This window comes from Anopheles coustani, chromosome 2, assembly GCF_943734705.1.
Source record: "Anopheles coustani chromosome 2, idAnoCousDA_361_x.2, whole genome shotgun sequence".
NCBI classification, from domain to species: domain Eukaryota; kingdom Metazoa; phylum Arthropoda; class Insecta; order Diptera; family Culicidae; genus Anopheles; species Anopheles coustani.
Window position 1 is genome coordinate 5021960 of NC_071289.1, and position 27216 is coordinate 5049175.

At 45.1% G+C, this 27216-nt stretch overlaps 2 protein-coding genes across 2 annotated transcripts; both read right to left on the bottom strand.

Moving 5' to 3' along the window:
* Positions 1–502: 502 nt before the first annotated feature.
* On the bottom strand, positions 503–5975 carry LOC131267616 (uncharacterized). The gene is made up of 10 exons (XM_058270534.1): positions 5867–5975; positions 4200–4374; positions 3776–4110; positions 3378–3589; positions 3150–3266; positions 2174–2303; positions 1709–2089; positions 1041–1271; positions 726–944; positions 503–657 (listed from the first exon to the last, which is right to left on the bottom strand). The coding sequence occupies exons 1-10, from the start codon at positions 5973–5975 to the stop codon at positions 503–505; spliced, it is 2064 nt and encodes a 687-aa protein (XP_058126517.1).
* Positions 5976–7055: 1080 nt separating this feature from the next.
* Positions 7056–18624, bottom strand: LOC131262262 (uncharacterized). Its single transcript, XM_058264227.1, has 6 exons — positions 18507–18624; positions 15635–15987; positions 14204–14414; positions 11163–11274; positions 8067–8692; positions 7056–7822 (listed from the first exon to the last, which is right to left on the bottom strand). The coding sequence occupies exons 1-6, from the start codon at positions 18622–18624 to the stop codon at positions 7671–7673; spliced, it is 1572 nt and encodes a 523-aa protein (XP_058120210.1). The 3' UTR covers positions 7056–7670.
* Between the last annotated feature and the right edge of the window lie 8592 nt (positions 18625–27216).

Consider the following 27216-nt stretch of genomic DNA (forward strand, 5'->3'; position numbering starts at 1 on the left):
TATTAAACGAAAAATAAATAAATAAAGGATACAGGATACTTCAAAATGCAAAACGTTACAAGCTTATGTGTTTTCTAGAATTTAAAAGTAACGCAACCGCTGTAACGTGTATAGCAGTTTGCCTACCTTTAGGATTCGAACGTGTAACCCTTGACAGCGCAATGCTGTTTTTCAACAACAAACCGGTTTCAACAACAACAAACAGATTATCATTCAAAATTCATAAACTGGTGTTAAAGATCAAATAATTTAAGATCAATACTTACGTATTCATAGGCAAAAAGATTTTCCGATGAATATTCTCTCATAAGGTAAACACCAATCGGTGTCTTTGGAAGAATTAACTATTTATTTCCTACCGCCTAGCCTTAACACAGATTCACGCCGGCCACAAATCCATAATTTAGTACCGAGCTGGGATAAATTTAATGCTGCACATTGCCATAAAACTACGCATACTTTTGACTTCACGTTCAATTTGTCGGAAAATCCGGAAGCCGGCTCAGAGCGTGGCGCCGTCGAGCGGCGGTTGGTAGCTGCCGCAGCGTGGAAAGTCGGCCGGTGGTTTGAGCATCCCCTCGATCTCGCCAACCTGCAGCACCAGCCCCATCCCGTTGGCAAGATGCCACTCGAAGTGGCAGTGTATCAGCCAGAATCCTGCAATCGAAAGGAGAATGGGTTAGGTTGGCGTCGGGAGGTTTGGTGTCTAAGAAAGAGAGACCCACCCGGATTGTCCGCCCGGAAGCGTATCCGCACGAAGCCACGGTTCGGGATGGATTGGGTGTCCTTGTAGGGCGGCGAGAGGGCGTTCGGTCGCCGGACGGTGCGTAGGTTCCGCAGGTACGGGATCTGGCCCGTGGTGATGTTGCCCGGAAACCGGCCAGTATCGGTCACGATGAATCGATGGCCGTGCAGATGGAACGGATGGTAGAACTCTTGCCTTACTGTGAATCGAGTGAGAGAGAGAGAGAGAGCAAGCGAGACCGATTGGAGGTTGGGAAATCGATTGGGGGTTTGGTGGGGGGAGTTGAAAAACCTACCTTTGGCGGTATCGTACAGCACTATGTCGATAACGTCGTTATGCTGCACTTTCATGCGATGGGTGCAGAAACATAGGTGGTCGTCGTCGCAATAGGCCGGCTTGTGGCTGACGTTGCAGAACATCGTGTCCTCGTCCAGTATTAGCTCGGGCTGCACCAGCAGGGGGAAGCTGGGTGGCTCGAAGCTGATCATGTTCGTTGCACCGATCGTGTTGAAATCGTCCTTCACGGCTGAGTGAAAGAGAGAGAGGGTGAGTGGCGGGGTTTGTTTAATCACCGAGGTTGTTTATGAATTTATCGTCTTCATTAGAAACCCTTCTTATGGTTCGGCAAAGGAGGCCGTTTCAATGACACATTAATAGAGTCTTTGCGGCAAAGAGAATTTGTGGGAGAATGCATAAGACTCATTTGCCAGGGAATCGACGGCATCACAGACATTATTAAATTAGTTCCATTGCATCCTCAAACCGACCGTGTGCTTATCGAGTTGAAAAACGACAACGAAGAGCACTTCGGATCCTGCCTCGGTATGGCGAGCAAACGATGAATTGAAGGTGATTTCCAAACATGCATCAAGCTATTGGCGTGGCAAATGATTAAAGATGCTCCATTTTCCGATCGTCTCCGGAAAACTCCTTGGGCGGAGTTTCACTTGCACATTCACTCACTTGCAAAATGCGCGGACCCGCGTTCGGCGAAAAGCACACTATTGTTCGCCCGGATCACGTGAAAGCCCAGGTAGAAGGTCCGATCCGCGGGTGCATCGATAAGCTCGTCGTCCCGGTACTGCTCGTACGACTCCAGATCGGCGGCGCAGATGAATTCATCGCCCGGGGTGTAACATGGTGCCGTCTGGTGGTTCAACACGATCCCGAGCGGGTACGGCTCGTCGTACGCCGGGACCGGTTGCTTCGGAAAGGCTAGCGTCTGCTCCACCGTCAGCCCCGGGTCCATGCCTTCGTCGCCCGTGATGTACGACAGGATGGCAAAGTCTTCCACCCGCATCGAATTGCAGAAACCGATGCCACGCACGCGAACCCAGTAATTACCTGAAGTGAGAGAGGGTAAAGGGAAGAAGGATTTCCGTTCAGTTCTCGATGCTCCAGAAGTGGTTTGTGGCTGGGCTGGCGTACCGGGTGTTTGATTGGCCGTCAGGACGAAATCGTACCGCTCGCCCGATATGGCGACTAGCGTGTCCACCGTGTGCTTCGGCTGCACCGCGCCTCCGTCAGTCGAGATGATTAACATGCTGTGGTTCTGGATCTAACATCAAATGGGATAATTGAATGTTTGCATCTGTACTTTCGTTACAACAACATGGAAGTGGTAAAATCGATGAGCTTTTGCATAAGTCTAACATATAAACGGTACTATTTTATTCAAGAAAACACAACACAAGGATAAGACAGGTCTTGAGATAAGAAATGGCGAATAAAAGTTAAAATAATACTAAAGAAACTGCACAGGTGCAATTGAATGCAGGAGACGAAACAAAACTAAGAACATTTGTAAAAATTGTTTGAACATAAAAAGGCACTAAGAATAGTTCACGACATAAGTAAAGTTAAAATAAAACTAAAGAAACTGCACAGTTGCAATTGAATGCAGGAGAGGAATTAAAAAATAAGTGCATTTGTAAAAACTCTGTAAACATAAGGAATGCCCTAAGTACAGTTCATGACATAATAAATAAGGTCATGGTTCATACTCAAATTTTCCTCAATTCCCACCTAAATTAAATTGAACTGAAATATAAAATTCAAATGAATTTATGTACATAACTTAATATGCAGGTAACCCCATACCTTCAATTTGCATATTCGATTAATGGCCTTAATCGGCTCCCCTAAAGTGGAGCAAAAGGGAATCCGTGCTCGAATAAAAAAAAAAGGTGTTCGGAAAAAATAGAAATTGCTAGCAATTTGGTTTCATGAAGAAATATTGCTCATTTTCAAATTACTCAAGCAATTATACAGGAATCGTGGAATGAAAAGGGGATAGCAAAAATTGTTGAAAAAAACGGCACTCGACCATAATGCGCTGGAAGCGAACGATGCTCCACATATCCTAACGCAATTACAAATTTTACCAACTACTTCTCGAGCGTACCTGCGTCTGAAATGGACAGTACTGGCTGCCGCTGCTGATCAACCGGAAGCGGTACCGCTTCCCGTACTCCACCCGGTACACCGTCAACGGTGCCTCCATTCTTGTGCCGGTCGTTTCCTGCATCAAAACCCAGAGAGATGGTGTGGATAATTTTCGATAAATTTTCATTTACAGCACGTGTCCGTGGAAACGTGGGACGGGAATGGGAAGGAAATTCATTATTCATACATTAAAGTACCGCCCGCGACCGTTGATCAGGACGGAGTCGACGCGCATCGACTGGTTCTGGAGGCCCGGGACCCACTTTTCCACCATGTCCAGCGTCCAGTCGGAGATGATGATCCGATGCTCGCTCAGGTCGTAGTCGTACTGGGCCCGGTTTAGGTCGTCCGCCGAGCGCACGACGGCCATCCCGTAGTGGCCATTCGCTTTCTGGAAGCCTGTGGACGGGGAAGGGAGGCGAAATTAAAAACTATTCCGTCCGCCTGCTAGATCGGCGAATGTGTGCTAGTGCACTGTGGGCCGTTAGTTGGACAAATTTGTAGCTGGAATATTTTCCTGATTGATTATTTAGAAACAGCGTTAGTTTTATTTCATTGAACAAAAACAAATAATGTAAAACCAACCTGAGTGTGAGTGATAAAATTGCGTGCCCGCCTCGACGGCCTCGAACCGGTAGCGGAAGGTGGTCGATTGGGCAATCGGACACTGGGTCACCATCGGCACACCGTCCATCCACGGACTCGCTTCCTGGTGAAACCCGTGCCAGTGAATCGTGGAGCCCGCCCCTTCCAACCCGTTCTCCACGTCCACCACGATGGTGTCGTGCTTGCAGACGTGTATCGCCGGGCCCGGAATGCGCCGGTTGATGGTGAAAACTCCCCGCTCCAGGCCGTTCCCGGTGACGCACTGCCGGTGGAAGCAGTGCGTACGGTTGCCCTTCTGGCAAAGCCAGCACGAGCTGCAAAGCAAAGTGGACAGTGGCGTAATTGAGGACGAAAGTTTTTGGACCGGACCGTGGGGAGGCCTTTTCCGTGCGCTAGTACTTACGATCCCATGGTGGCAAAGTTTTCCAGCCTCCAGTGAAAGTGACAGGCGAGGGGTGGGCCATCCGGGACGCACTCCCGGTCGCACTTTTCGCCCCGCACGATTTGTTCCGGAGTTGTTGGGAGTGCACTTTTCAGTGCTGATGGAGGAAGTTTAAGGAGAGCGGGCCATAGGCTTGCTGCAATGGGAAATATATGCACGCTTTTGTATTGTTGATGTTCTATTGTTCCTCAGTTTTATGCCACAAATTCACTCAGTATCTTTTAGAAAGGAAATTTATTTTCACGAAAAACGAGTAGAAGGCGTTTGTCAGATTAGATTATAATTGTTCTTACGTTTTCGAAAAACCACATTCCAATTCAATCATTTGGCACAAAACACTACTTTAAGAGCAATTTTCATGCAGTATTGTAAAAAAAATTTGTTATTTGGCGACGTCATTAGAAATGTTTTCCCATTCAGTTTTGAGGTCTCTCTTTCTATCTCTCATTCTTCTCAAAACGCAAAATTCTAAGCAATCCTTTGATTTACGCTAATGCGTTCCAAATGCTCGCTACATTGTTTTACACAATATTTTGATAACCACGAGCCATTGTCTTTCACGACTAACCTCCCGACTGGGCGAGTCTGGCTTGTTTTTCTCCTAGTAACCATTATCACGAAAGAAGTCGTTTATCAGGAAAAAAGAAGAAAGAAAGCTTGAACTTCAAACCAATTTTCAGCAAAAACATATGACATCGAATTCTGTGCCGAAATGTTCATACAGTTTTATGATAGGGGTTTTGATTGATCAGCACCGTTTCGTTGCTGATAATGCAACTAATCTTTAATATGATGCTAAACAAAATAAGGCTTAGGGCAGTCTTTATTGAAGGTTAATAAATACATCCGGCGATTCGCTGATGTTGCAGCGCAAGCCAAAAATGTGTTATGTACATTTAATTTTTGATAATGCTACGTTTGAACCCTATACTCTACTAGATTTTGAGTTGAGGTTGGGTTATTTCACCCTATGTTGTAATTTGTTCTTCAACTGTGGCCGTCACTGATGAAATTCGCCAAGCTGGCAACAGTCAGTTCTTCGTCATGGACAACTTACGGTATGTTGAAGTGCTGATAATTTAAAAAAAGTATATATTCGATTTGATATAAAAAAGTGGTGGTGCAAATACTATGTGTAAAACAAAGGGGAGATAACGGTTTAATTTGATTAGCTAAAAAATCACAAGAAATGTTCCGTCTCGAAATGTTCACAAAAAAAAATTATTATACATTGGAAACCCTGATGTCAAAATTGTTAAGCTATGAACACATTTAAATGAAATTTGGTTCAATATTTTTAACCAGAAACTCGAAGAATTGGATGCGATATATGAGACTTGTTGAGATGTTAAATGCTTTACAATCTCTCAGCAAAAAAAAAACACACTTTAATTGGAACTGAAGAAGAAAAATGTGATACACTTTGTGAAAAAAATTGAAGCATTCACGTTCCTTTAAGTTATACTTAGATACAAAAGGACACGAATTGATCGAAGTTAATTAAGGAACTCTTTCGGACTGTTACACACTGATATTCAATCACCAAGTATTCTCAGTTTCGCACACTAAAGTAACACATAGGTAACTCATTTAGAAAAACAATTCACAACAGAAAGATTTCCACCCACCCGGTTTCGTGGCCAACGGTAAGCCGATAAAAGATTCACATTCGAAAACGAACTGCACAAACGCTAAAACACATGGCCACCAACTTCTGCCGGGAGCTCCGAGAAACATCTTTTCGTCGTTTTGTGACCGGTCAACGTACGCGTGGCTACTCGCGTGCCTTCGAGAAAGCAACTAACCAACGATTAGCGGTCGATCATTGCGTCTGCCGAGTTCAAAACCTCCGGATTATCGGAGGGCCTAATTTTTTGTCATCTATTTCGAATTAATCAGTCGTAAAGTATGCTTCACCGAAGCGGTTGTTGTTTATTTCCTTTCCGCTCCATTCGGTAGTGCAATCGCGTAGCGGTCCTTATCGGAAGACCTACTCACTCGGGCTTAGATTATGCCGCAGAGGACGCGTGCCGGTCCGGAAAAGGCTGAACCCCCGACGCTGCATTGGTGCTATGTTTTCTTCCTTTTGCATCTATGCGTCTCATCGGAGGTATAAGTGAAAAAAAGTACGTCTACATTACGATTACACGCTGTCTGGTAAAGGTTTGATTCTCGCGTCGTTTCGTTATTTCAACAAATGCTGAAATGAAATATTGCGTAACCTGATAATCATAAAACTTTACGTACAAAAATTTAATAACAATTTAAAAGGGTTTTTGATATGCGCAGCAAATTATTAATATTTTCCAAAAAGATTGCCAATGCCTGAATCTTTGTGTTTTTGTTGTAAAGTATTGAGAATACTGGTTCTAAAAGGAAGATATACATGTATAATACAAATACAAAGGGAGTGCGTATGTTTTCCAGCGCTTCTTCTTTTATGCTCAATTCGGAGCTGATAAGGCTGTAGGAATACGCTTTGTTATAATACGTTAGAAAAACTGGAAAAATATGTAAAAAATCTTACCAACTTCCTGAACCCACCCCACTCAAACGCAGTTGTTGATCGACAAAAGATTCATATTTGAACTCGGGATTCTCAGGGGGCCATTGTACGTTCGGGTGCGTGTGTAGGTTCCATTGTGTGCCCACTACCATCAATGCTAAAAGATCCCACGAGGCCACATGTTCGTTGGGCTTTCAAGGAAGCTTTTTGTCATCAATTTTTTCCAACCCAGTTTGAAAAAAAAAAACACCAGACACATCGAGGAGCTTCAGGTTTCATTTCATTTATTTAGTACTGAATACTTCCTGTATATGAATAATACTTTTCTTTTGTCCCGTTCCCTTATCCCCCACGACGTCGTCGAACAAGCATTTTTTTCCCGCCCGCCCAGTATAACGTGCGTTCTGTACTTCTTTTTCCTTCATTCTTAAATTAGTCCTTCCTTTATATTCACTTTGCATTATAACAAACATTTTTAGCTAACTACGTGGCTTACATGTTCCTGTTGCTGCGTTGCGTTTGCGCTTTCGCCGTTTTTTTGTTTTTTGGTTTTTGCTGGAGAGAAACATTGTAACATGGCGAAATTGGAGTTATTGAAACGAGTCGAGTTCTATTTTACATGGAACGGGAAGTGGGGATTTTCTTTTATCTCTTTTCCAAACATTGATGCGACGGAAGGAAGTTGAACAATGGTCAAACTTAAACGCAAAACAATCGATCTCCGATCACTTTCTTCCTTTTTCCCGGTCGCTCTCGACGTACGAGGTGGAGTTAAAATACTGTTAGAGTTTCTTTTCGTTTGAACATTCCCACGCTGCGTCCATCCTTGACCATTTTAATCTTCAATAAAAATACCATCTTTCGTTTCCAACGTTGGAAACCGCTTTCCCTGTGGTTTACGCCCATTTTGTTTTAACTATTTTGTTTCACCGATTCTGCAACGCCCAGAACAGTAGCACCGTGAGCAGCACAAGGAAATGTTGGTCCCGGTACGATGGTGATCCGTTTCGGGCCGCCTGTTTTCCTCCGTCGTCCAACTGGCTGCGGTTGGCGTGCTGCATGGCGGCCGGTTTTTCACCTGTTGAAGAGAAGGCGCAACACGATCGTGTTAGTCCTAGCGAACGGTCTTGTTGTTCTCGACGTAAATTGTTCCGAACGTATCGAACCCGATTTTGGCAAATGACTGACAGATGGTTCTAATTTTCCACGAACTCGCAACAAGAGCTTCAACAGTTTATTAGTTTACTGGAACTACCCTCTCGTAGGTAAATGGTTGTACGCTTCAGAACGTAATCCCTACGATTTCTGGAAACAATACTCACCTTGCAGGACGTGCACGGTGATGCTGGCCGGACGTGCGTTCGACGGGGCGCACGTGTAATTACCGGCGTGCCTCAGGTGGACCTCCTTGATGGTGAGGATGCTCGGGGCCGGCGTCAGGATATGCGAGTAGAGCAGCGGGCTGCTGGAGAAGTTGTGCCTGAACAGCCCGTGGAGCCGGTGCAGATGGGCCTGGTTGTGATGCGTGTCCGGGAACGCTGTACCGACGCGCTCCGACGACAGATCGGAAGGATGGCTTTGGTCCAGATGTTGCAACGAGGAGGAAGGTGAAGCAGATAAGGCGGCGGCTGCCAGGGACGCGAGTAACAGCGAGGAAGCGGACGAGGACGAGGAGGAGGCAGAGGAGGGCATCCGGAGGAATGTGTCCTGCTCGAGGTGCAGAGGGCGCCGTCGGGAGAGGTCACCGTCGTCGCCAACGTCTTCGTCACCGAAGGGATCGCCGAACGCGTGGTCCTCCGACGAGAGTTGCTGCAGCTCGTGATCGTCGAGAGACGGGTGTGACAGGAGGTGATGCAGGTGCTGGAGGCCAGCGGTGGCCGGAGGCTGGAATGGTGTGACGGAAAAGCCATTCAGCTGGTCAAAGTTGACCATGTTTTGTTCGTGGTACCTACGGAGGGGAAAAAGGAACAAAAAATAGATGGTCTTAGTAAGCTGGTTTCTCGATTTCCTAATAAATATATTTAAAAGGCATAAATTAAAATGCTGGTTATTGACCAATCACGCAACAGTCACAAAGTGGATTTTCCATTAGTAGGAGTTTCGAGGAAATTTTAATACACGAACAAACAGTCCTTCACAATTTCCATACGCTTTTAGCCACCAACATTTACCATGAATTTTAATTTATTTATGTCACAAAAATTCTATTGAATTTCGGAAAAATGTTTCTGCAATTCATTTGCATGCGCTTTCGATCGGAAAATCCGTGAATACTTCGGCAAGCAATTGACAACATTGTCGTTGGCGTTGTTGTCGAGAGAGCGAGAAATATATTTTACTTGTTTGAGGCCATCCGTATATCCAACCGTGGTTACTTTTGATCGAAATGGAGTTTTTAATTGAATTCGCGAACTGTGAAAAATGTCGAACCAACCATGAACATGGACGGGTGGAATTGGATGGCAAAAAAAAGATTGTAAAAAAAGGTTTTGTTACAGTTTTAAAACAAGTTGATGTTTGTGTTTTCCTGATGTATTGTTAAAGGTTTTGAGTTTTCGCCAATAATTGAGTTTTCAAACGAACCATTGAATGGAGGGAAAATTCTTCGACCTTGGAAGTCGTGGATTTGTTACGATTCTGTACTCATCGTGTTGTCGGAAAATGGGTCCGTTCTCCACGGGAAACACAATTGTTTAGCAGCCGCGCTGGATTCCACGCGAGAGTAGATTCCACACGTGTGGAAACATCCATTACAGCGTCGCACCCGGGGAAGGGATGCCACAATTCACCGCCGGAAAAGCGCACTGAATAATTTAACCACACTAACGGCGGGCGCTTGTAATCGTTTCTGGGACATCCGGATGCGCCAGGGGGGGGATGGGTGTGCGTTCCAGGACCTCCAGGACGAGGATGGGACGCTCGAACTGGTGTCGATTCGGCGAAGCTCGCCCAAGCGCTTGAGCGTAATTATCCAGATCGATGCTCCTGGCATAGATCATCCGGTTTCCAGGTTCCCCCCGCCGAGGGGAAGGTGGGGGGAAGGGGACTACGGGGAGCAACATTTTGCGCCCGAACGAATGTGGTTCGGTGATTAGTGGTTTTTCGCAAATGTAGCGCTGCAGCGAGTCGGTTTCGGTGAGTGGGTGCACTCTCTCTCTATCGGCGACCCTAATCGGTTTAAAGGTGCAGCGTTTTGTGGTAAGTTAATTATGAACCCTGCGTGAGCGTGCCCCGCTCTAAACACCAGCTCCCCGACATCTACGTTGGGATGGAATCAATTTACTGTAAAGTGCACTTTTTCGGCGAAAACCACTGAGTATGTTGCACCATATCGCAATCGACAGCGGTTCCCGTTTTACTGCAGCACATTGTCATGCCTTCATTACGGGTGCGTCAGAAAACATATTTTCACCTACCGGACAATTGTTCATGGGTACAAATTCTTCGGCTTTACGAAACACAACCCCATTTACTTACAGGCACTTGCTTATTTATTCATTTCCCCACGCAACGTCGATCGAGCCGTTTGTTGGCGGCTGCGGGGGATTCCGGGGGGGATTCCGGGACCATCCGGACTGGTTAGCATAAAATGGGCTTAAACCTGACCATTTGTCACCGGGCCACTATTGAGTGCCCATGATCGTGCCGGTAATCGCGTTCCATAAAGCGGTCCGAAAAAAAAAAAATCCCCAAAATGGTGAAATAAATTTAAATCAAATGGGTCGGGTGCCTTACGGGTCGCGTACGGAAAATACCTGTACGGAGATGAACGTTTGTTTACAGATTTGTACGCGGGAATGGGAGACGGGATGATAATAATTTTGGAGCAACCGGGATTACGGTTGGCATTTTGGCAACATACCTTTTTTTTCTCCCAACGACATTGGATTGCACTTTCCTTCGTTTTCGTAGGCGCGTTTAATGCATTTATGAGCAAATAATAACTCGCGCACGAGATGATGGCCAGTGAATATTACGTTTGGAGAATGCAAAAGGATTAACGCAAAACAGGTAGGAGAGATGTAATTTTAACGATCGATGCTTACGGTTCACGGTAGCACGAGAGCTGGCGAGATGTGGGATAATGTAAAAACGAGATAAAAAGCAAACACCGGTCGATGGTGAAATGGATTTTTTAAAAACCCATCGTTTGTCACGAGGATGAAAACAAAAAGGAAATTCAGGAAAAAAAACCTTCGCCTTTCGGATGGATTATTTTGAATGCCATTTCGTTCGATTATCGTTCAAACGTTTTCCGGGTCCCACGTGGCGCATATGGTATTTGGAAAAATGGTATCGTGAATTGATCGTTTCCACCAATCCCGCACTTAATTTATAAGGAAGGATGAACAAATATTATTCATAGTTTGCATATGCGTGAATCAATTGGCAATCTTCAACCGTTCCCCCGTACTCACCAGAACACGAACGTGGGGTTTTCCGTGGCACTGTTCAGCTGGCACTCCAGCCGCAACGTGGAACCTTCGTCGATGTGCAGATCGGGCGCTCCGACGATTTCGGCGACCGCTTCTGCGAAAGGAAACGCATCAAAGTAGGTGAAGAAAGTAGGCGTCGTGTTAGAAAGTGGGAGGAAACAAACGAGCAGACAAAGAAGTGGATATCGTAGTGGGTATTAGATTTAAGACACTTCTCCAGCGGGAGGAAAAGACTTCCACAAACTCGAGCAGGTATAGTGGTGGTAGGGAAAAACCTATTGCGTGCTGGTTTCCCTTGAGACGGTTCGAGAATATATTCTCGTTCCGTGCGGGAAGCGCGGAAATCATCCTGCGAGACAGCTCGCCAACAAACGTCGAAAGCAAAACACGGTGCGCGCCTTCCATGTTCGATTATATTTTTCCCGTGCCATGTTCGATTATATGTGCCGTGTGTCGCTTCAATCCGGGGTACCTTTGATATGTTTCTGCCCCCTGTTCGACTTTCGGGATTGCAAGTGTTTGAAGCGTTAAAAGGAATCTAGCGTCGGAAGCTTCTCAGTGGGAAGTCGAACCGGTAAGTAATACGTTTCCGTGGTTCAATGTCGACTTTGATCGAATTCTATTTCCCTATGATGTGCTTTGCTGCAAACAACTAATGCGACTGGTTCCACGTTTCAATCCCAGCTCCTTTGCGAGTAAAGTGATATGTTCTGATGGAGTTGGTATGGTTGTTTATCGCAAGAAGGTTAAAATAGGGATTTGGTTTTAAATCATGTAAAATGCTGCAGTCATTTTTCATTTCTTTTCTTCAATTCTTTAAAATGCAATAGACACTCTATTTGCCATATTTAAATTGAAATCCAAATCAAACCATTGTACTTAGTGTGAATCTGGTAATGGAGATACATAAAGCTTGTAAAATTTAATTTAACCTCTTGTTCTATTCCCGGACCGAGCCGGGGTTGTTTTGGATGGAAGTGCAGCCAACGAACAAATACTAAATACACTGTTCAAACACGTACGAAGCCCATACAAGGTGCTGCCAGTACGGGAAAGGTAAAATTTGGTTGCAGATTGTAAATAATTTAATTAAAATATCCTCTTTGACGACCCCGTTAGGCAAACATGGAAATTGGGTTTCCAAGAAGCTTTCCGTGCCATCGGAGGGTGGCAGTCCGGCCGGGGTTGCGGTAGCGAGAAGCGACCGTCGACATCGTCCGGCGACTGTTTCAGGTTGCGATGGGATCGATGGGATTTCATCAAGCTTTAATGAAAACTCAATTTTCCCCGGCACCTTCGAGCGATCGTGCCGTGGAACCACACGGGAGCTTTCCGTATAATCGGCTGCACGATACACTGCTTTCGCTTCCACCTCTTACACGGGGTGCCATCACGGTTGCGGCGGTCATGATTGGAAACGGGACTCGTCAAAACACACGCCAAGAGGGAAGAGGGACCGGGCTGTTCCGAGCTCGACTGGCTTACGATTGGAAGCTTTCGGATCGCTAGTAGATCGGGAGTGGCGGAGATTTAGAATCTTCGAGCATGGAAAGCAATTGCCGTAAAACAAGATCTTAAAATGTCGGCAGTTTTGCGCCGGGGGGAGGTATGTTCGACCGGGAAGGTAGGTGGGCGAAATTTGTAGAATCTAATATATTTTAACAAGATCAGCTCCGATTCGATGAGCAAGAACGGTTGAAGCTTTGACGTTCAACAAGCATAAGCGAATCCAACGAAGCAAAACCCTATCAGAATGCATTCGGCGTAGTACACCAGAAGAGGAAAATCGTTAGCCAAATTGCTGTTTTAAACTGAGTATTTATATTCTTGTCCGACTGAAAACGAACCCAATCACGGAAAATTGTGTTGACATGCAAAAAAAAAAAAATAAAATAAACGAAAGGGAAAAGTAAACTCTCGCCCCTACGACATGACATTTTTGCATGCCTATTATCGTCGCAATTTCAAATTTCCATCCCACAGAACAAAATGCTGACGAGCAGCCCAATTTTTCCGACCCATCCTCGGCGACCCTTTTGCACGTGTAAACATATACCCTGACACCTGACATTAAACCCCTCCACTGCTCTTGGCATAGTCCAATTCCGCCCGGTCGGGTACATCCTTTACCTTTGCCTTGTTTTATTTTTCGTTTTTTCTCCGGGTCGAAAGGTATTTTCCGGCTTTCCACTATGCCAGTTTAGTTTACAATATGATTCGACAATCTTCGGCAAGCCCGTCCCGGGCCGGTTGGAATCCTTCCTGAACCGGCTTACCGGTTTTGCCTTCCGGCGGCACGAGAGGTAGTAGCAGTACCAACGATCAGCAAGGTGAAAGACACAACGGGAAAGAAAAATTTAAAATAACATCACATGCGACGACGATACACGTGAAGTGGAAAAAAGAATGCCAAATATCTTGAGACATGAAAATCCATTCCAATCGGGCCCCGGGAACGGCAACGGTGGCAATCCGCCCGGGCCATGGTATAGATTATTTTCTTCCTCTTGCCCTTTTTCCACCTGCCGAGCCCGTGTGCCGAGTGTTTTTCTTTTCCGGCAGGAAAAAACGTGCAGCTCGGTATCGTGTTACCGGTTCGAGGAGCGAGGGCGGTCTTATGGGGCCATCATCTCGCATTTGATCGCTTTTCGCTGTATAGATTTGTGTCGTCGAAGGAATTTTTCATGAGATCTTCCTGTCGTTGCCGGTTCTGTTTCGTTCCCTCTTAATTTCCCTCTTCGCCCGTTTGTATTTTTTTCTCTTTCGCCAGGCTTTTCCCTCCCCCGATATTGCTTTCGAATTCCATTTTAAGTTGGCTTTGTTTTCATGGCCATAGCCGGTTGCCATAGCGGGCTGTCTGCCGTAAAATGTCCGTGAGGAAAGGTGCTGGAAGAAAAGTGCTTTCATTGGAAAATCATTTCTGCTCGATGGGGTTATCCTCCCCGGGAATGTGGAGCCACTCGTCGATATCCTTCCGTCGAGAACGGAAGCACGGCAGCACGGAACATATGCACACCACTTACCCACTACCGTAAGCTCGACAAACACCGACTGCACGGGATGAACGGACAGCTGGCACTCGTACAGGCCCTCGTCCTCGGTGCGCACCGACTTGATGCGGAGGGCCCAGTGGCCCAGGTGGCGCAGGTGCTCGACCAGAAACCGCTCGTCGCTGATGTACGTCTCCAGGTCGACCGTAAGCAGCATAAAGTCCTGCCGTCGTACCCACGATACCTGAGGGAGAGAGAGAGAGAGGGGGGAAACAAATCGAAGAGTTATTAGAAGGCAAACAAATTCTAGGAATGCAAATGAACCTATGCTCCCCTGGGAGGCTTGATTGTTTATTTTCCCAAAGGAAAAGCATCGCTTGGTTTTATGATAGCAGCTGGAAAAGATACATCTCTTTGAAAGCGAAACAACAATTAAATACTTCTACAGGAGTATGAGGTAAATACAAATTAAGAGTTGTTTTTTTTTCTTCAACAGTCACGTTTCAAGGCACGAGATGTTGAAAAAATATAGCAAAAACTTGTCATTAAAAACTCGTTGATTTTAAAATTGGTTTCAATCACAAATGGCTCAATCAACAAATCACAAATGGATGTTCAACAATTAACAAAACGATACTTTTGAAACGAAACATCAAAGAAAACATTATGTCAAAGGGGGCAAATGTCTTTCTGGACGAATAAAGAAAAAAGAACTATCAAAATTAATTGCTCCAAAACCAAACCATTCGTGCGTTCAACCAACAACAAAAAGTTAGTATTTGGCAAGTTGGTGAATTATTTTTTTATAGAAATGGCTAAGATCTTTTTTTAGAATTTTTAATATGTAATTTGAAGTGGAAAGCAAATAAAAGAAATTCCGATATCATAACTATACTGGTTATTAATTTACTTTTATAGGGAAAAATATTTCCATGAAATAATAAAAAACCTACACATACTGCTGGATTTTTCTGGTGATATTCTCTTATTTTACACCCCAAATAGCAAAAATATTGTGTTGTATTGCCAATTCTAGTTTTGAATAGCTTATGGTCCTGTAAGGGTAAACTGTTCTGAAAATAATATCTATCTTCATTTGTTTAGGATGATTAAAAGGAGGCCGAAAATAACTTCTATTGAATGTATCATTCTCAGAATTCGAGCTAAATTTTGCAGATTGAAAAAATATTGAAATTGAACACTAATGCAATGTGGATCATCAATGCTATGTGGGCTATTTTTGTCAACGATTGAGGACAGATTCGTTTAATATTTTCCACTTTAGAAGCGTTTCTTGCCATTGTCGGAGCGTTTCCCACACCCGTGTCAATATTGTGCGAGTGGAGAAAAGGAAAAAAGAAAGGATGCGAAAATTGATTTGAAACGTTTCGGCCCACGCATATCCGCATCCGTGCAAAGGACATTGTCATCCCCTGGAGGGGGGCGGGGAGGAGGGGGACTTACCAGGGCGGAAGATTGGCTGACGACGGTGCAGGGCAGGAGGGCCGTTCCGCCTCGCTGTGCGGTGACTTTTGTGTTGTTTTTGGTGGCGAAAAACATCGCCGCCGGAAACGGGGCCACCGAGGCCAGCCCGGCGCTCGATCCGGTCGGCGGCCGATGCTGTTGCTGATTGTGCTCGTGAAGATGATGTTGCTGTTGTTGCCGCTGCTGCTGCTGCTGCTGATGGTGCTGATGATGATGATGGTGGTGGTGATGCTGGTGGTGATGGCTGTGGTGGTGGTGATGATGCGGATGATGGCCGTCGTCGTCGTGCGGGGGCAGCCCGGTGCTATCCTGCGCCATTTGCTGAGCGGTATCTGTGTGTGAGATATGGGAGGGGGCGCAGAAGAAGCAGAAGAAACATTGAACCGGGCGCTACAAAAAGCCGTTTCAGATAAACAACCTGAATTTTGTCATTTTTGAAGGATTTCCTATCGACGTTGGGAGGGTGTGGAACGTTTTGCTGTTGTTGTTGTTTTGCTGGGTATTTGTGAGCCGAAAGGAGGAGGAAAGAACTCACCAAGGGAACGACTATGTGGGGCGAAGTGGGCGTAAAATTAATGTACTACATTTCCGTGTTCGCGCATTGCCACCGCAAAGGCCCAGCCCCCCGGTTCGGAGTGTGACGGTTCCCGGAAAAATAACCCACCACGACCTCCACTTCTACCGCTCCTCCTCGCCCTCACCCCTCCACCCGTCCTTCCCCACCATCACGCACTTGTTCGAGCGAGACGTACATTTCATCCCGCTTTCCGGTTCCGATGATTGATTGTAGTCGGAGCCGGTATTAATTTATTTCGTGTATTTATCGTCCTGTTTATTTTTTTTTGCTCGCCCTCCTTCCACGCTCCCATTTGATCCGCCTTTGTTGGTGTTTACTTACCTCGTGGGCAGAGAGGGAGAGGACGGTGGAAATGCGTATTGTTATCAGTAAGCCTTCCACAGCCCGCGCCACAACGTCCCCAAGGAATGCGGAATGGATGTCGTCCACGAATGTCGTATGATGGTCACCGACTTTATGATATTTCACACACCACCTCGGCTTTTCGTTTTCCGACGAGCCGGGAAAAAGGAACACGTTGAAAAAAAAAAAATGGCAACCCATCGCCGTTTTGGCTGGGTGAATTCTTTTTCCACTCGCTTCGCTTCCCGTTTTCCGGGCAAGCATCACATTTCGGTCACAATCGTCCTGGTCCGCCTTTCCGTCAATCGCTTTCGGCGCGGCTGAGTGGTCAAAAGCCCGCCCGAGCTGGAATCCGCCGGTGGGAGTGTGCCAATAAATGAGCCAAGAAATGGACGAATCTTGTTCAGTTCTTTTGCGGTTCACTTCGTAGGTCATTCGTCGTCGTGCGAAATGGAAAAAGTGTCTGAGATTTCATTGAGGAAAGTCTTTTTTCGTTGCCACTCTTTCGCTGATGGAAGCCGTTGTTGTTGTTGTTATGGTGCCTTTGTTTGTTTGTATTTTTCCTCCTTTTTTCCCTCTAAAAACCTTACGGTACTGCGACTTTCAAATGTGCGTCCATTTTTTTCTGGATTGTTGCGCTTCAACTGTCGTTCGTGAAATTGTCACTAAAGGCGAATTTTCCTTTTTTTTTCTTGTGCGTGCAAGAACTGATTCCTAAAGAAGACAAAGCAGCAGCTCAACATGGTTGTTAAAACGTATTTTTATTCAACAGGCCCTAATGGATCGTTCTATGTTCTGCTAAGTGCTGCCACTGAAGGCTAATGCTTCAGATCGAGAGCATTCCCTTTGCAAAGATCTTAAGCGAACCTTTGTTACCCGACCTCATTTACTTTAAACTTATATTCCACAGAAGTTTCCCGGTTGCGGGTAAAAGTTCGTGGCGGAGAGTGAAGGAAAAATATATATTGATTTATCCGCCTTCCCAACGGACTCGTTTCACCCTCCCCAGCTCGATGATGATGCCGATGGAAACTAAATTAGTCGCCACCATCGGGAGGATTAATTAGAACGATAATAATCGATCCCTTGATAGTGAAATGATGACTATCGGCGGGAACCCGGGGAGCGATTCGGGGAAAGCCATTGCGTTGGATGCCGAGAACCGTTATTCGGTGCGGAATCGTTATTACGGAGCATAAAGGAATATGATTGATGGTAATGGCTCCACAATGATAGTCAATTTTCTCCCTCGCTTATCACATTCAGGGCGCAGTTTAATCGAACACTGTGGGGTTGTTTGTTTAAAAAACCGTGTTATTACTGATGGCGATAATAACTGAATCAAATTGCAAATTTAAATTTCATAAAATCGTAAGGATTTCCGTTTTCCAAGCGCCCAATCACCCAAATGTCATGTCTAACTAACCCTCGGTTTATATTTCACTTCGAACGAAAACACAAACGCGCTACATAAACAATTTTCGTCTGCCTCAAAGCTTTTCAATAAATTTCCCCGTGAATGCTCTGGAGCCAGGAAAAACATCAGGCCCATATCATTTGTCGGGCGTGCTGTGCCAACTGAGAAGCATGAACATGAATACACTCGAGTGTGCGTTTTCTCCCGCGGATCAAGTTAATACAGTTCCATCTAATGCTCGAGAAACATGTTTGATACATTTTTATGATCTTCTCCCGGTGGAGTTTCGTGGGTGGAGTGGGTGGTTTACTTTTTGTTTTCGTGTTTCAACGCATTACCATTCCCATGCCGGCTTCGCTGGAACCTACGGCGGAAAGTAACGCTCACACGGAGCTCCATATGAACGCGGCTTTTGAAGCCGCTTCGTGCAGATTTCCTTTTTGGAATCACGTTTCTGGTGAACGAAAAATTTCCTTCACCAAAATGGGGAAGGGCATGTGCCGCCTCCTACTTACCGTGGGTGTGCGGAGCTCCCATCACGATGGTAAAGATGAATATCACAGCTAGAAGGTGCCTTTGATTACAGCAGCAGAGACAGTGACTCAGATCGGCGCCGGTGTTCACCCAAGCCATGGCACGTGGAGTCGCGAATTTCGCGCGATTTGTTGCGTAAGCTTTCGGTTGTCGGTTGTGCCAAGACTTGTGCGAGGAGCCAAGCTTAAATCAAAGATGTATGCTCGCCCGGGTGGGAACGCCTTCGAAAGGTGAAAGGAATTTGTCTTTGGATGAACTTAAAGCAACGTTACGGAGTTGAAGAAGCGAGAAGTTTTTCTGTAACGAACTACGCAGCTTTATGGAAGCTTTTTTTTCAGGTCGACGCAGAGGTTCACTTTAACTTGTTTCTATTTTATTAAAACTGCCCGGTATGTTACTTGTTGCCGCTAGTATTCATTTGGTGCTTCTTCATTCGCTTTCATTATGTTACATTGGAAAGCCAGTCGTGAAAGCAGTTACCTTCACCTTCGGAATGTCTCTAATTATGAACTGTATCCGTAATAACACTTCACGAGGATTCTTTTATGATAGACCCAGTGTTCGAGTGTTCCGCTTTCTTTTATTTCGCAACTGTAACACTTGAGTCTACTCGTTAGTTTATTCATTTCAAACATAAAACACTTCGAAGGTGTTGTGGAGCATATTTTGTCCATTTGAAATGGCGAATGAATGCAAACGCCTCACACACACGACTGGAAAGGTTATGTCCTATTTCAATTAACTCTTAACACTCTCGATTCCGAGGCGGAAATGTTTCGCCTCAAAACCCACGATGCTGCCGTCGCTTTTGTTGCTGTTGAATGGGAAACGCCATGCCAGGATTGGGCCACCGCACACGGGCTCGCTAATGATCTCTGTCGTGTTCGGAATGAAGTGTTCCATTGCTGTAGTGATTTTTCCACGAGCCACGAGCTGTGAAGATTTGCGGAAGTCACCCGATGAACGGTCTGAAACGAGAAAAAATGCGAGGAACGGATATCAGTTCAGAACGTAAGCAAAGACACAGTTTTCAAGTGTGATGGTGGTGAAAGGCGTCGCAAGGGAACGGGTTAATGTCATGGTTTATGATGGCGAAAGTGACATTTGAATTGCTCGGCTCGTGTAACGTGACACGGTCGCCTTTTGAAAGCGATTGTACTTCAGGTTATGATGGAGACGCATGGTGTTTGGTAACGGAAAAGTTGGAAAAACTTCCACCATGCCATGGTTGCGAAGGAGTAAAGTTGAAATTGTAAAGGTTGAATGATATAAAGTGTTATTATCAAGGATGGAAAATCATTGCAAGTCAGCTAAACCAAAGGAACAAAATTATGATTTCAATGTCGTATAATAATTGAAGTTTTCCTTCATACGCTTGTAAGCTTTAGGAAAAATAACATTCAACTCCACACGAAATGTGTGTATCGAAAGCAAAAAACTAACCAAATTCGGTTGAAACACAGCCTTGACCGTTTATTGAATTTCCGTAAAAAATTTCCCAAGAAAACTTGGAACTCCTTTCGGTGCCCTGGCGATCGTTTCTCATTCGCCCAAAGCCCTTTGGTTTATATTTTTGGTCCCTTTTTTGGCAAAGGTAGATAAGAAATCGGGCACAAACACACACACGCTCAGGGCGGACAAATCGGGAAAGATTGTGAGCAAATAAGACTGGCTCGCAAAACATAAACCTCGCAGTACGGGAATAACGAGTACGAGTAGCACCACTCGGCAGGCCAAATAAAACACAACTTCCTCCGGCCAGCGGAAACGATATTTTGGCATTAGCCTGACCGGGGAGTCGCTCGAGTGTGGAGGTAAAAGTTGAAAAATAAAAGAAGTAAAAAGAAAGACAGATTAGGCAAAGTGGAAGAAAGTGGAGGAACAAAACAAAACAAAAATCGAAGGAACAAACATACACCCTCTCTCATGCCTTGTGCGGCCTTGAGCTGGCAGGCCGGAAAAAAACACTGAACCCCCGGAGAACCGGTTTTGGCGGATTGTGACCGGGTTTCCCGGATCCAACATTTCGGCACACTGGCAACCGTTCAATGTTTAATGGCGACCACAGGACTACGCCGAACATCGGCCATTGTGGTCATATTGGAAACATTTTTGGCGCACGGCGCGCCCAATCAAACCCCCCTTCGAGTGTGGGCTCTTTTTCTTTTCCACCTTTCCACTTTGGGGTTTTGTTTCCCACGTGTCGACCACACGTTTTCCCCTTCCCTTCTCCACAGTGTTTTTTTCCAATGTAGCCCCGAGGCAACATTGTTTGTGATCCGCAAACGGAAGGGAAGGCCTTCTGCTTCGGCTTTGAACCTTTGACCACCACCACCACCACGGTGACAGCACGGTTCACGGACAGTGAGCGCCATTTCACAGTCTTTCGGTTTGATTCACTTTAGAAACAGTTTTTTCTTCTTTCTCTCCACCCTCCACCCTCTTGCAGCATAAATGTTGGGGACCGGTTTCGGGGGTTTTTCTCTTGTTATTTTCGGCTTTGCTTGATGTTAGCGTATTTTTTCGAATGTGAACATAAGATCCTTCCCCTAGGGTAGGGGCCGGCGGTGGTTGGGAAGGGTATGCGGAAATACGGGATGCGGTCGGTTCGTTATGCTTTTCCGGCTTCCATTCGTCGTTCGGGAAACCTTCCAAGGTCTCAAGGTGGACTCGCCTTTACTTATTCATTCGTCCCTCCGGAGACAGCTTTGGCGTGTTTTGCGTGAAAACTGCGGCGAGGTGTAGTATTTTCTTGGCACTTTCGTTTAGCGTTTCCAGCGTGGAATAACAAAAACCAAAAAAACCGAAAAATTATACACCAAAACTTCTCATCAACAGACCTAGAACCCCCTTCCCACTCCCTTGCCAAACGCAACGTTTCGGTTCGTTCGGTGGATATTTTATCGGCCTACTGTGGCATCGGCCTACGTTTCCTTTTTTCCCATCGCACCGTGCTTTCATGGGTTGCTGCTCTGCGATTTCCTTCCTAACCACTGCGCTCCAGGAAAGGGCACATTAAACCCAATTTTTGTGCGAACCATTCGATAAACGGTAAGTTGCGGCCATTTGAAGGGCTCGCGAAATGAAGCTCGTGCTTCAGTCTTCAAAGGAAAAAGATTAGCTGACCATTAGGGCCACTTTGTTTGGTTGTCGAGATTTTTCATACGCGGATGGGAAGGGGGAGGGTCATTACGAATGCGGGAAGCAGGAAGGTTGAATTAAAGGGGAAATGCTTTTTGAAGATTAAATTTTGTTGATTCAATTGGAGTAAAGGTAACTAATATATGGATTTAGTTTATTCTTTTATCGAAAATGAAATGCATGGGCTGTTTTACAGGATTGGGTAAATAAGATACAGAATGAAAATGGTTTACTCATATACGGAAATAATTTCGAATTTTTATTCGCATTGGTTTTACTTGAATTCTTACCATGCTGTTACTATGTTATTTTGATGATATTATCTAATGCTATGTGTTATTTTGCAAGCCTTCCAAATACAACACTGTTTTGGTTTATTTTGCAATGATCTATTTCCCTTGTGATTTATTACACATACAGATGGAAAGATACCGGTTCTAGCTCAGGTAATTGTTTGAGCTTTTTTTTGAAAAGTTTAATGATATTTCATTGCCCTTGAAATGATCGTCATTTGCTACATTTGACCTTTTCGTACGTGCCAATTATTCCAATTCAATAACCCAACCCTTTGCATCGTGCTCACCCCCGAATCGGTCGTGGGGGTATTAATGAGACTTCACCGAAACTATCCGGCAGATGCTTTTTGATTAATGTCGTGCACAAGTGCGCCCCGGGTACATTTCCATCCCCGGGCAACCGGGCCGGTAGAAAGATTTGTCAGCCATCAGCAGGAGCTTCACTTCGGTAAAACTTTTCCTCGTACCCTCCACCAAACCAATCGGCAATTCGTACCCGAAGCACTTAAATTGTGATGGATTGATTTCCGCCTAATTGCGGATCCGGAAGCGCCTGGTGAAACCCGGGGCCCGGGAATGAATTGGGAAACGATGGAAAATTTATCAACGGAAAACGAGCGCGCCGCTCGCCGATCGGATCGTTCGCAAAAGTTTTTCGGTTAGAAAGCTAGTGGAAACTTTGCACCGGGCGTTTTCCATCCTCTTTCCTTGCGTTTTTTTTCTTTGGCGCCCGAATCAAACTATTTTAAACCTACGCTCTCCCCGTGCCGGCTTTTTCCGGGCGCTGACAAATGGGGAAAGTTTCGAGCCGATCAATGTGGGACGACCCCGGGATAGAACCTTCGTTCCGGTTGCCAGTGTGTGCGAGCGTGTGTACCTTCGATTCGAATGCGTAACTTCTTTTTCCCTGAGTGTTTCGGGCCGGCGTTTTGCGAAAGGTTCTCGTTCCGGTGGCTGACAGCCGGGGATACAGACGTGTTTTTTTGCGATTGAGCACTGCCGCAAGAAAAAGCCCAACGATCGGCACTATTTGGTGCGATTGGTATTTCTTCCCAGCTTTTTTGTGACGCTTTGCCCGTGACAGAAAACTTTTCCTCGCCAAACCGTTCCGGAAAGCGAATTCCCGGAAGGATAAACAATGTGTCCCGATTGAAACAACACAAAAGCGTGGAACTGCCGGCAGAGTGCGAAAAAGTAGCGCGATCGGCGAGATTCACCGTTCATTTTTTGGGCCGAAGTCCCGAAGGCCGGAAAAAGTGATTGTTTGCTGCGGCTCGGAGCACAGTTTTCCGGAACGGGAAAGTACACAAAGGCTCGCACTCGGAATTGGGCCCGAATCTGGTCATTTGTGGTGCGATCAAATTGGATTGGAGTGCGAATGGGAAGAATGGATAGTTTAATTAGTTTAAAATTTATTTCGCTCCGTTGTTTATTTCGATTGTTTTAGTTTTAGAAAAGTTGTATACCTCATTGTGCATAGTTCAACATGATCGTTCGATTTTATTGAAACATTCCAGCTGCTTGGAGGCAAAACATGGGAAAAAGCACCATAAAAAGCACAGCCTACGTTCGTGTGTTTTCTTTCATTATCTATTGATGACGATGACACAAACCCTGGTCCCATGTCAAATCGAAAATAAAAACATATCAGACATTTAAGCAAATCATTATGTATGCCAACCGAGGTGGTGTAGGTGTTTCTAGGCATAAAATTTAGAAGTACGAACATCACGAACAAAAAACCATCACACTGTTTTATCATTCATTCATGACGAATAGCTTTCAACATGACGTAAAAACGGAAACCCATGCTGAGTTGTTTTTTTTCCGGCCGGCAATGGCACGATATTGACAGATATAAAATTAATTTCTGTTGCCATGCGGCTAATGTTTGATTTATGGTTTCGCGCGCGCAAAATTACCTTCCATCTACCTCGCGAACGTTACGGATGGACGCAAAAGCTTCACCGTTAAGATGCCCCGAAGGACATCTCGCTAGCGTGAGGAAAGAGAGAGAGAGAGAGAGAGAGAGAGAGAGAGAGAGAGAAGGAGGAAGAGGAGAGATTGCTACGTGGAAAAATTCATGAGGAAAATGAGCTGCTGTCGCTAAACGTCCGCTTCGTTGCACGTTCAATGGGAGGTTCATAATTTTTCCCTTCCCTGCTACTATGAGTGTGTGTGTGTGTGAGAGAGGATTGGTGTGCATATTCGCACAATGCTGACCGGAAACGGGCGACCGGTGGAACAAGAAAACTAAAATAACGTTTCGCGTCGAGCGGAACTGCGAATCAAGAAACACTGCGAATTTTATTGACACAACGTTCTGTTAGACGGAGCGCAGATATATGCTAAGGGGATTTTGGGAGGTTTTTTATACCCCCCCCCTCCCCCTCCCTCCTCTTTTTCTTTTCACCTTCGCAATCTGCTCATTCATTAGCCGCGAGCGCCACGTGCGCAGCGTAAAACCGTTTCATGTGGCAGCGAATTTTCGATGACGTTCAATAATGGGAAACATAACGAACGGTGGTGGTTCGTTCGCGTGCTGCGAGCGTGGAAAACCCCCTGCTCATGAATAACGCAACGAACAAAAAACATAACGAAACATGTGAAATGGTGTGAATATTCGACACTTTTATTCTACACGTGTTTCCGGTCGTTATTTGAAGGTTTTTGCAATGCAAAATAGATATTTTTATCGGGAAAATTTATACGTTTGAAATTGCAGCTATCTTCGGTGAAATCAAAGTAATTGTGGTGTTCTTCGCACGTCATATCACATGTGATGCTCAAAACAACGTGTCTAAAAGTAGATATAAAAGACACCTTAAACGTACTTCAATACGACACTTTTGTTTTGCACTTCAATAATTGCCTTCCCCTTTGGCAAACAATTGTACGCTACAATAAGCTCAAACTGGCGTTAATAATCCTGGTGAATGATAGTCAACCAAACCCCGGCGGAAGGTTTTGAACGTCATCTGCTCAACCGCAAACCATGTCGATGAGTCAACCGAGCCTACTGATGGCGTTTATCGCTGATGCGTATCGATTTCCACAACCCTCCCCCCCGAAGTGAGTGGGCGAAAATTAAATGGTGTAAAAAATCCCTTTTTTAAAATGACATTATGAATGCACGTCAACCCCAACAATGCATACGTCCATGTCGGTGTGACGGCAACGGGGGAAAAGAAATATACGTGGAACATGCCACGCATGTGGGCCAGTAATTAATCGCTTTGTGGGTGACCGGTGGAAACTGAAATGTTTTTCCTGCACCCTCCTGCCGACCTGGTTTTGTGCTGTGAAACATGACCGAGAAAAATTACAAGCATGAATGTTTGAAACGCACCGGCGGAAATTATATAATGCTGGTTAAGCGTACGTTCTCCATTTCCGGGTGGTGGGCTTTGCTTGTGCGGATCACTTTAATGGTTTCATTTGTGGGTGTTATAATGCGCAGATATCAATCTCATTATTCTTTAGAATGAATGCAATATTTCAATGATCTATTTTTAACATAAATGGTAAGATTTAAACGACATATGATTATGCATTTGATTAATGCGCTGACAAAATCATGGTTTACGGCGTAATATTTTACTTAAATGGATTATCTATGTGTTCTAAAAATAACAAACACATTGACCTAAATAGGTCTTAAAAAACCATCTCTTTGGATTATAAAGGAAAGGTGCGTAGTATTAGCATGCTATGCCTATTTGGTGGGAAAGTGTTCTTTGAGGTTGATGTCCTTTTGGGGTGTGAACTTCTTTTTTCCTTAGAAGTTTCGAAAATAAAAGAAATAAAAGATACGAACCCCTCAGGGGACAAAATTGCACAACCGAAGCAAAATAAATTCGATCCCTTCATAAGAACCCTGCAGTCTCTTCCAAATCACGTACGGTTTTTGTATACCAAGAACCGGTGGGTGTGAAAGTTCTTGTCCTCTTCTCACTCACCGAACAAGTTCTCTAGTTTTCTCACATTTTCTCCCTTTTGCTATACCTATATCTCATCCATTTCAACCCGCCTGCGAAGCAAATTCTGAAACGATGTTATGCAAATTGCTCGGTAGGAAAATTTAGCACCGTTGATAGGGCTCGGTACTTCCGCAAACGAGCTTTTCCACAATACACACACACACACATATATATAGGAGGGTATGAGCTACAAGTAAAAACGAAACACACTGTGCCTCGGGTCATCCCGGAAGCCATTCGTTTTCATCCGTGTGATAACAAGCTGCTAACACATTGGCGTTGGTAGGACAACTTCTGGGGGAAAACGAGTGCTTGGGTGCATATGAGGAGGGAAGGAATTCTATTCGATGGCCCCAGTCTCAATGGAAGCTTTTAACGGGTGTCTTTTCTATTGGCATTGTGTATATATTTACACACATTCGTAGGTGTTTTAGATATTCTCAAGGTGCTTTTACCTTTTTTCGGCATTTTATTGACGTGTTGGAATTTTATGGAATTTTGAAAGGTGTTTGATATTCATTCTCCAAAGAAATGGATACGTGCAAACGGGGGAAGCATATCACACACGTTCACACAAAACATGTGACTCCAATCGCCGGTGGACATTTGGAGTTCCATTCGAACTAAGTGACCTATGGTGGCGGAAAAACACGAAAACCCTAGCGTGCAGCTCAGCGGACCGAAAACTTGAACATTAGCTTCACCGAATCACATCTGGCCCGTAGCAGAAGCACACAAACACGCACACACACACACTCGCAGCACAAAAGTTGAAAGAAGAGGGACAAGTTTTCCTCCGGCTCGGTCGACTTCTGGAGCGCACTCAAGCGGGACGAACGAGCGCATCACTTCAGCACCTTCACGAGCAAACCGGTTGCGCGGGTCACGGTTCGGTTCGGTGTCACCGGACACGAGGACCGTTTTACTGTTCTCATATATGGTGTATCAACGTTGATGAAATCACTACCGTCGGGCGTGGGCGCTCTCATAGCCCGAGGAGGATTTTGAGGGCAAATGAAATAAGCTTTAGAACGAAATTCAAAGGGATTTCCTCACGACTTTTAGGTACAGGTGCAATTTGTAGGGCAAATCACAAGGATTTAACTATTTTAATAACCAAAATTCGACGTGTTTCATCAGTGTTGGATTCGGAAAATATTGTAATTAAAACACCCGTTATCAAATTTAATATGCAGCACGCAGGCAAATTTTACTCCAATTACCTCTCACTTAGATGTTGCGGAAATGTTTCCCCATTAACTATCGTGTTCCTA

Excerpts from the sequence above, each read along its gene's own strand:
- LOC131267616 (XM_058270534.1), bottom strand. The coding sequence starts at position 5,975 with ATGTTTCTCGGAGCTCCCGGCAGAAGTTGGTGGCCATGTGTTTTAGCG. Across the intron at positions 3,590-3,775 it reads ATTTTATCACTCACACTCAG|GCTTCCAGAAAGCGAATGGC; the intron begins GTTGGTTTTACA and ends CCCCGTCCACAG. Across the intron at positions 2,304-3,149 it reads ACTGTCCATTTCAGACGCAG|ATCCAGAACCACAGCATGTT; the intron begins GTACGCTCGAGA and ends ATTTGATGTTAG.
- LOC131262262 (XM_058264227.1), bottom strand. The coding sequence starts at position 18,624 with ATGGCTTGGGTGAACACCGGCGCCGATCTGAGTCACTGTCTCTGCTGC. Across the intron at positions 11,275-14,203 it reads TGTCGAGCTTACGGTAGTGG|AAGCGGTCGCCGAAATCGTC; the intron begins GTAAGTGGTGTG and ends TTCCTTTCGCAG. Across the intron at positions 8,693-11,162 it reads AACCCCACGTTCGTGTTCTG|GTACCACGAACAAAACATGG; the intron begins GTGAGTACGGGG and ends TCCCCTCCGTAG.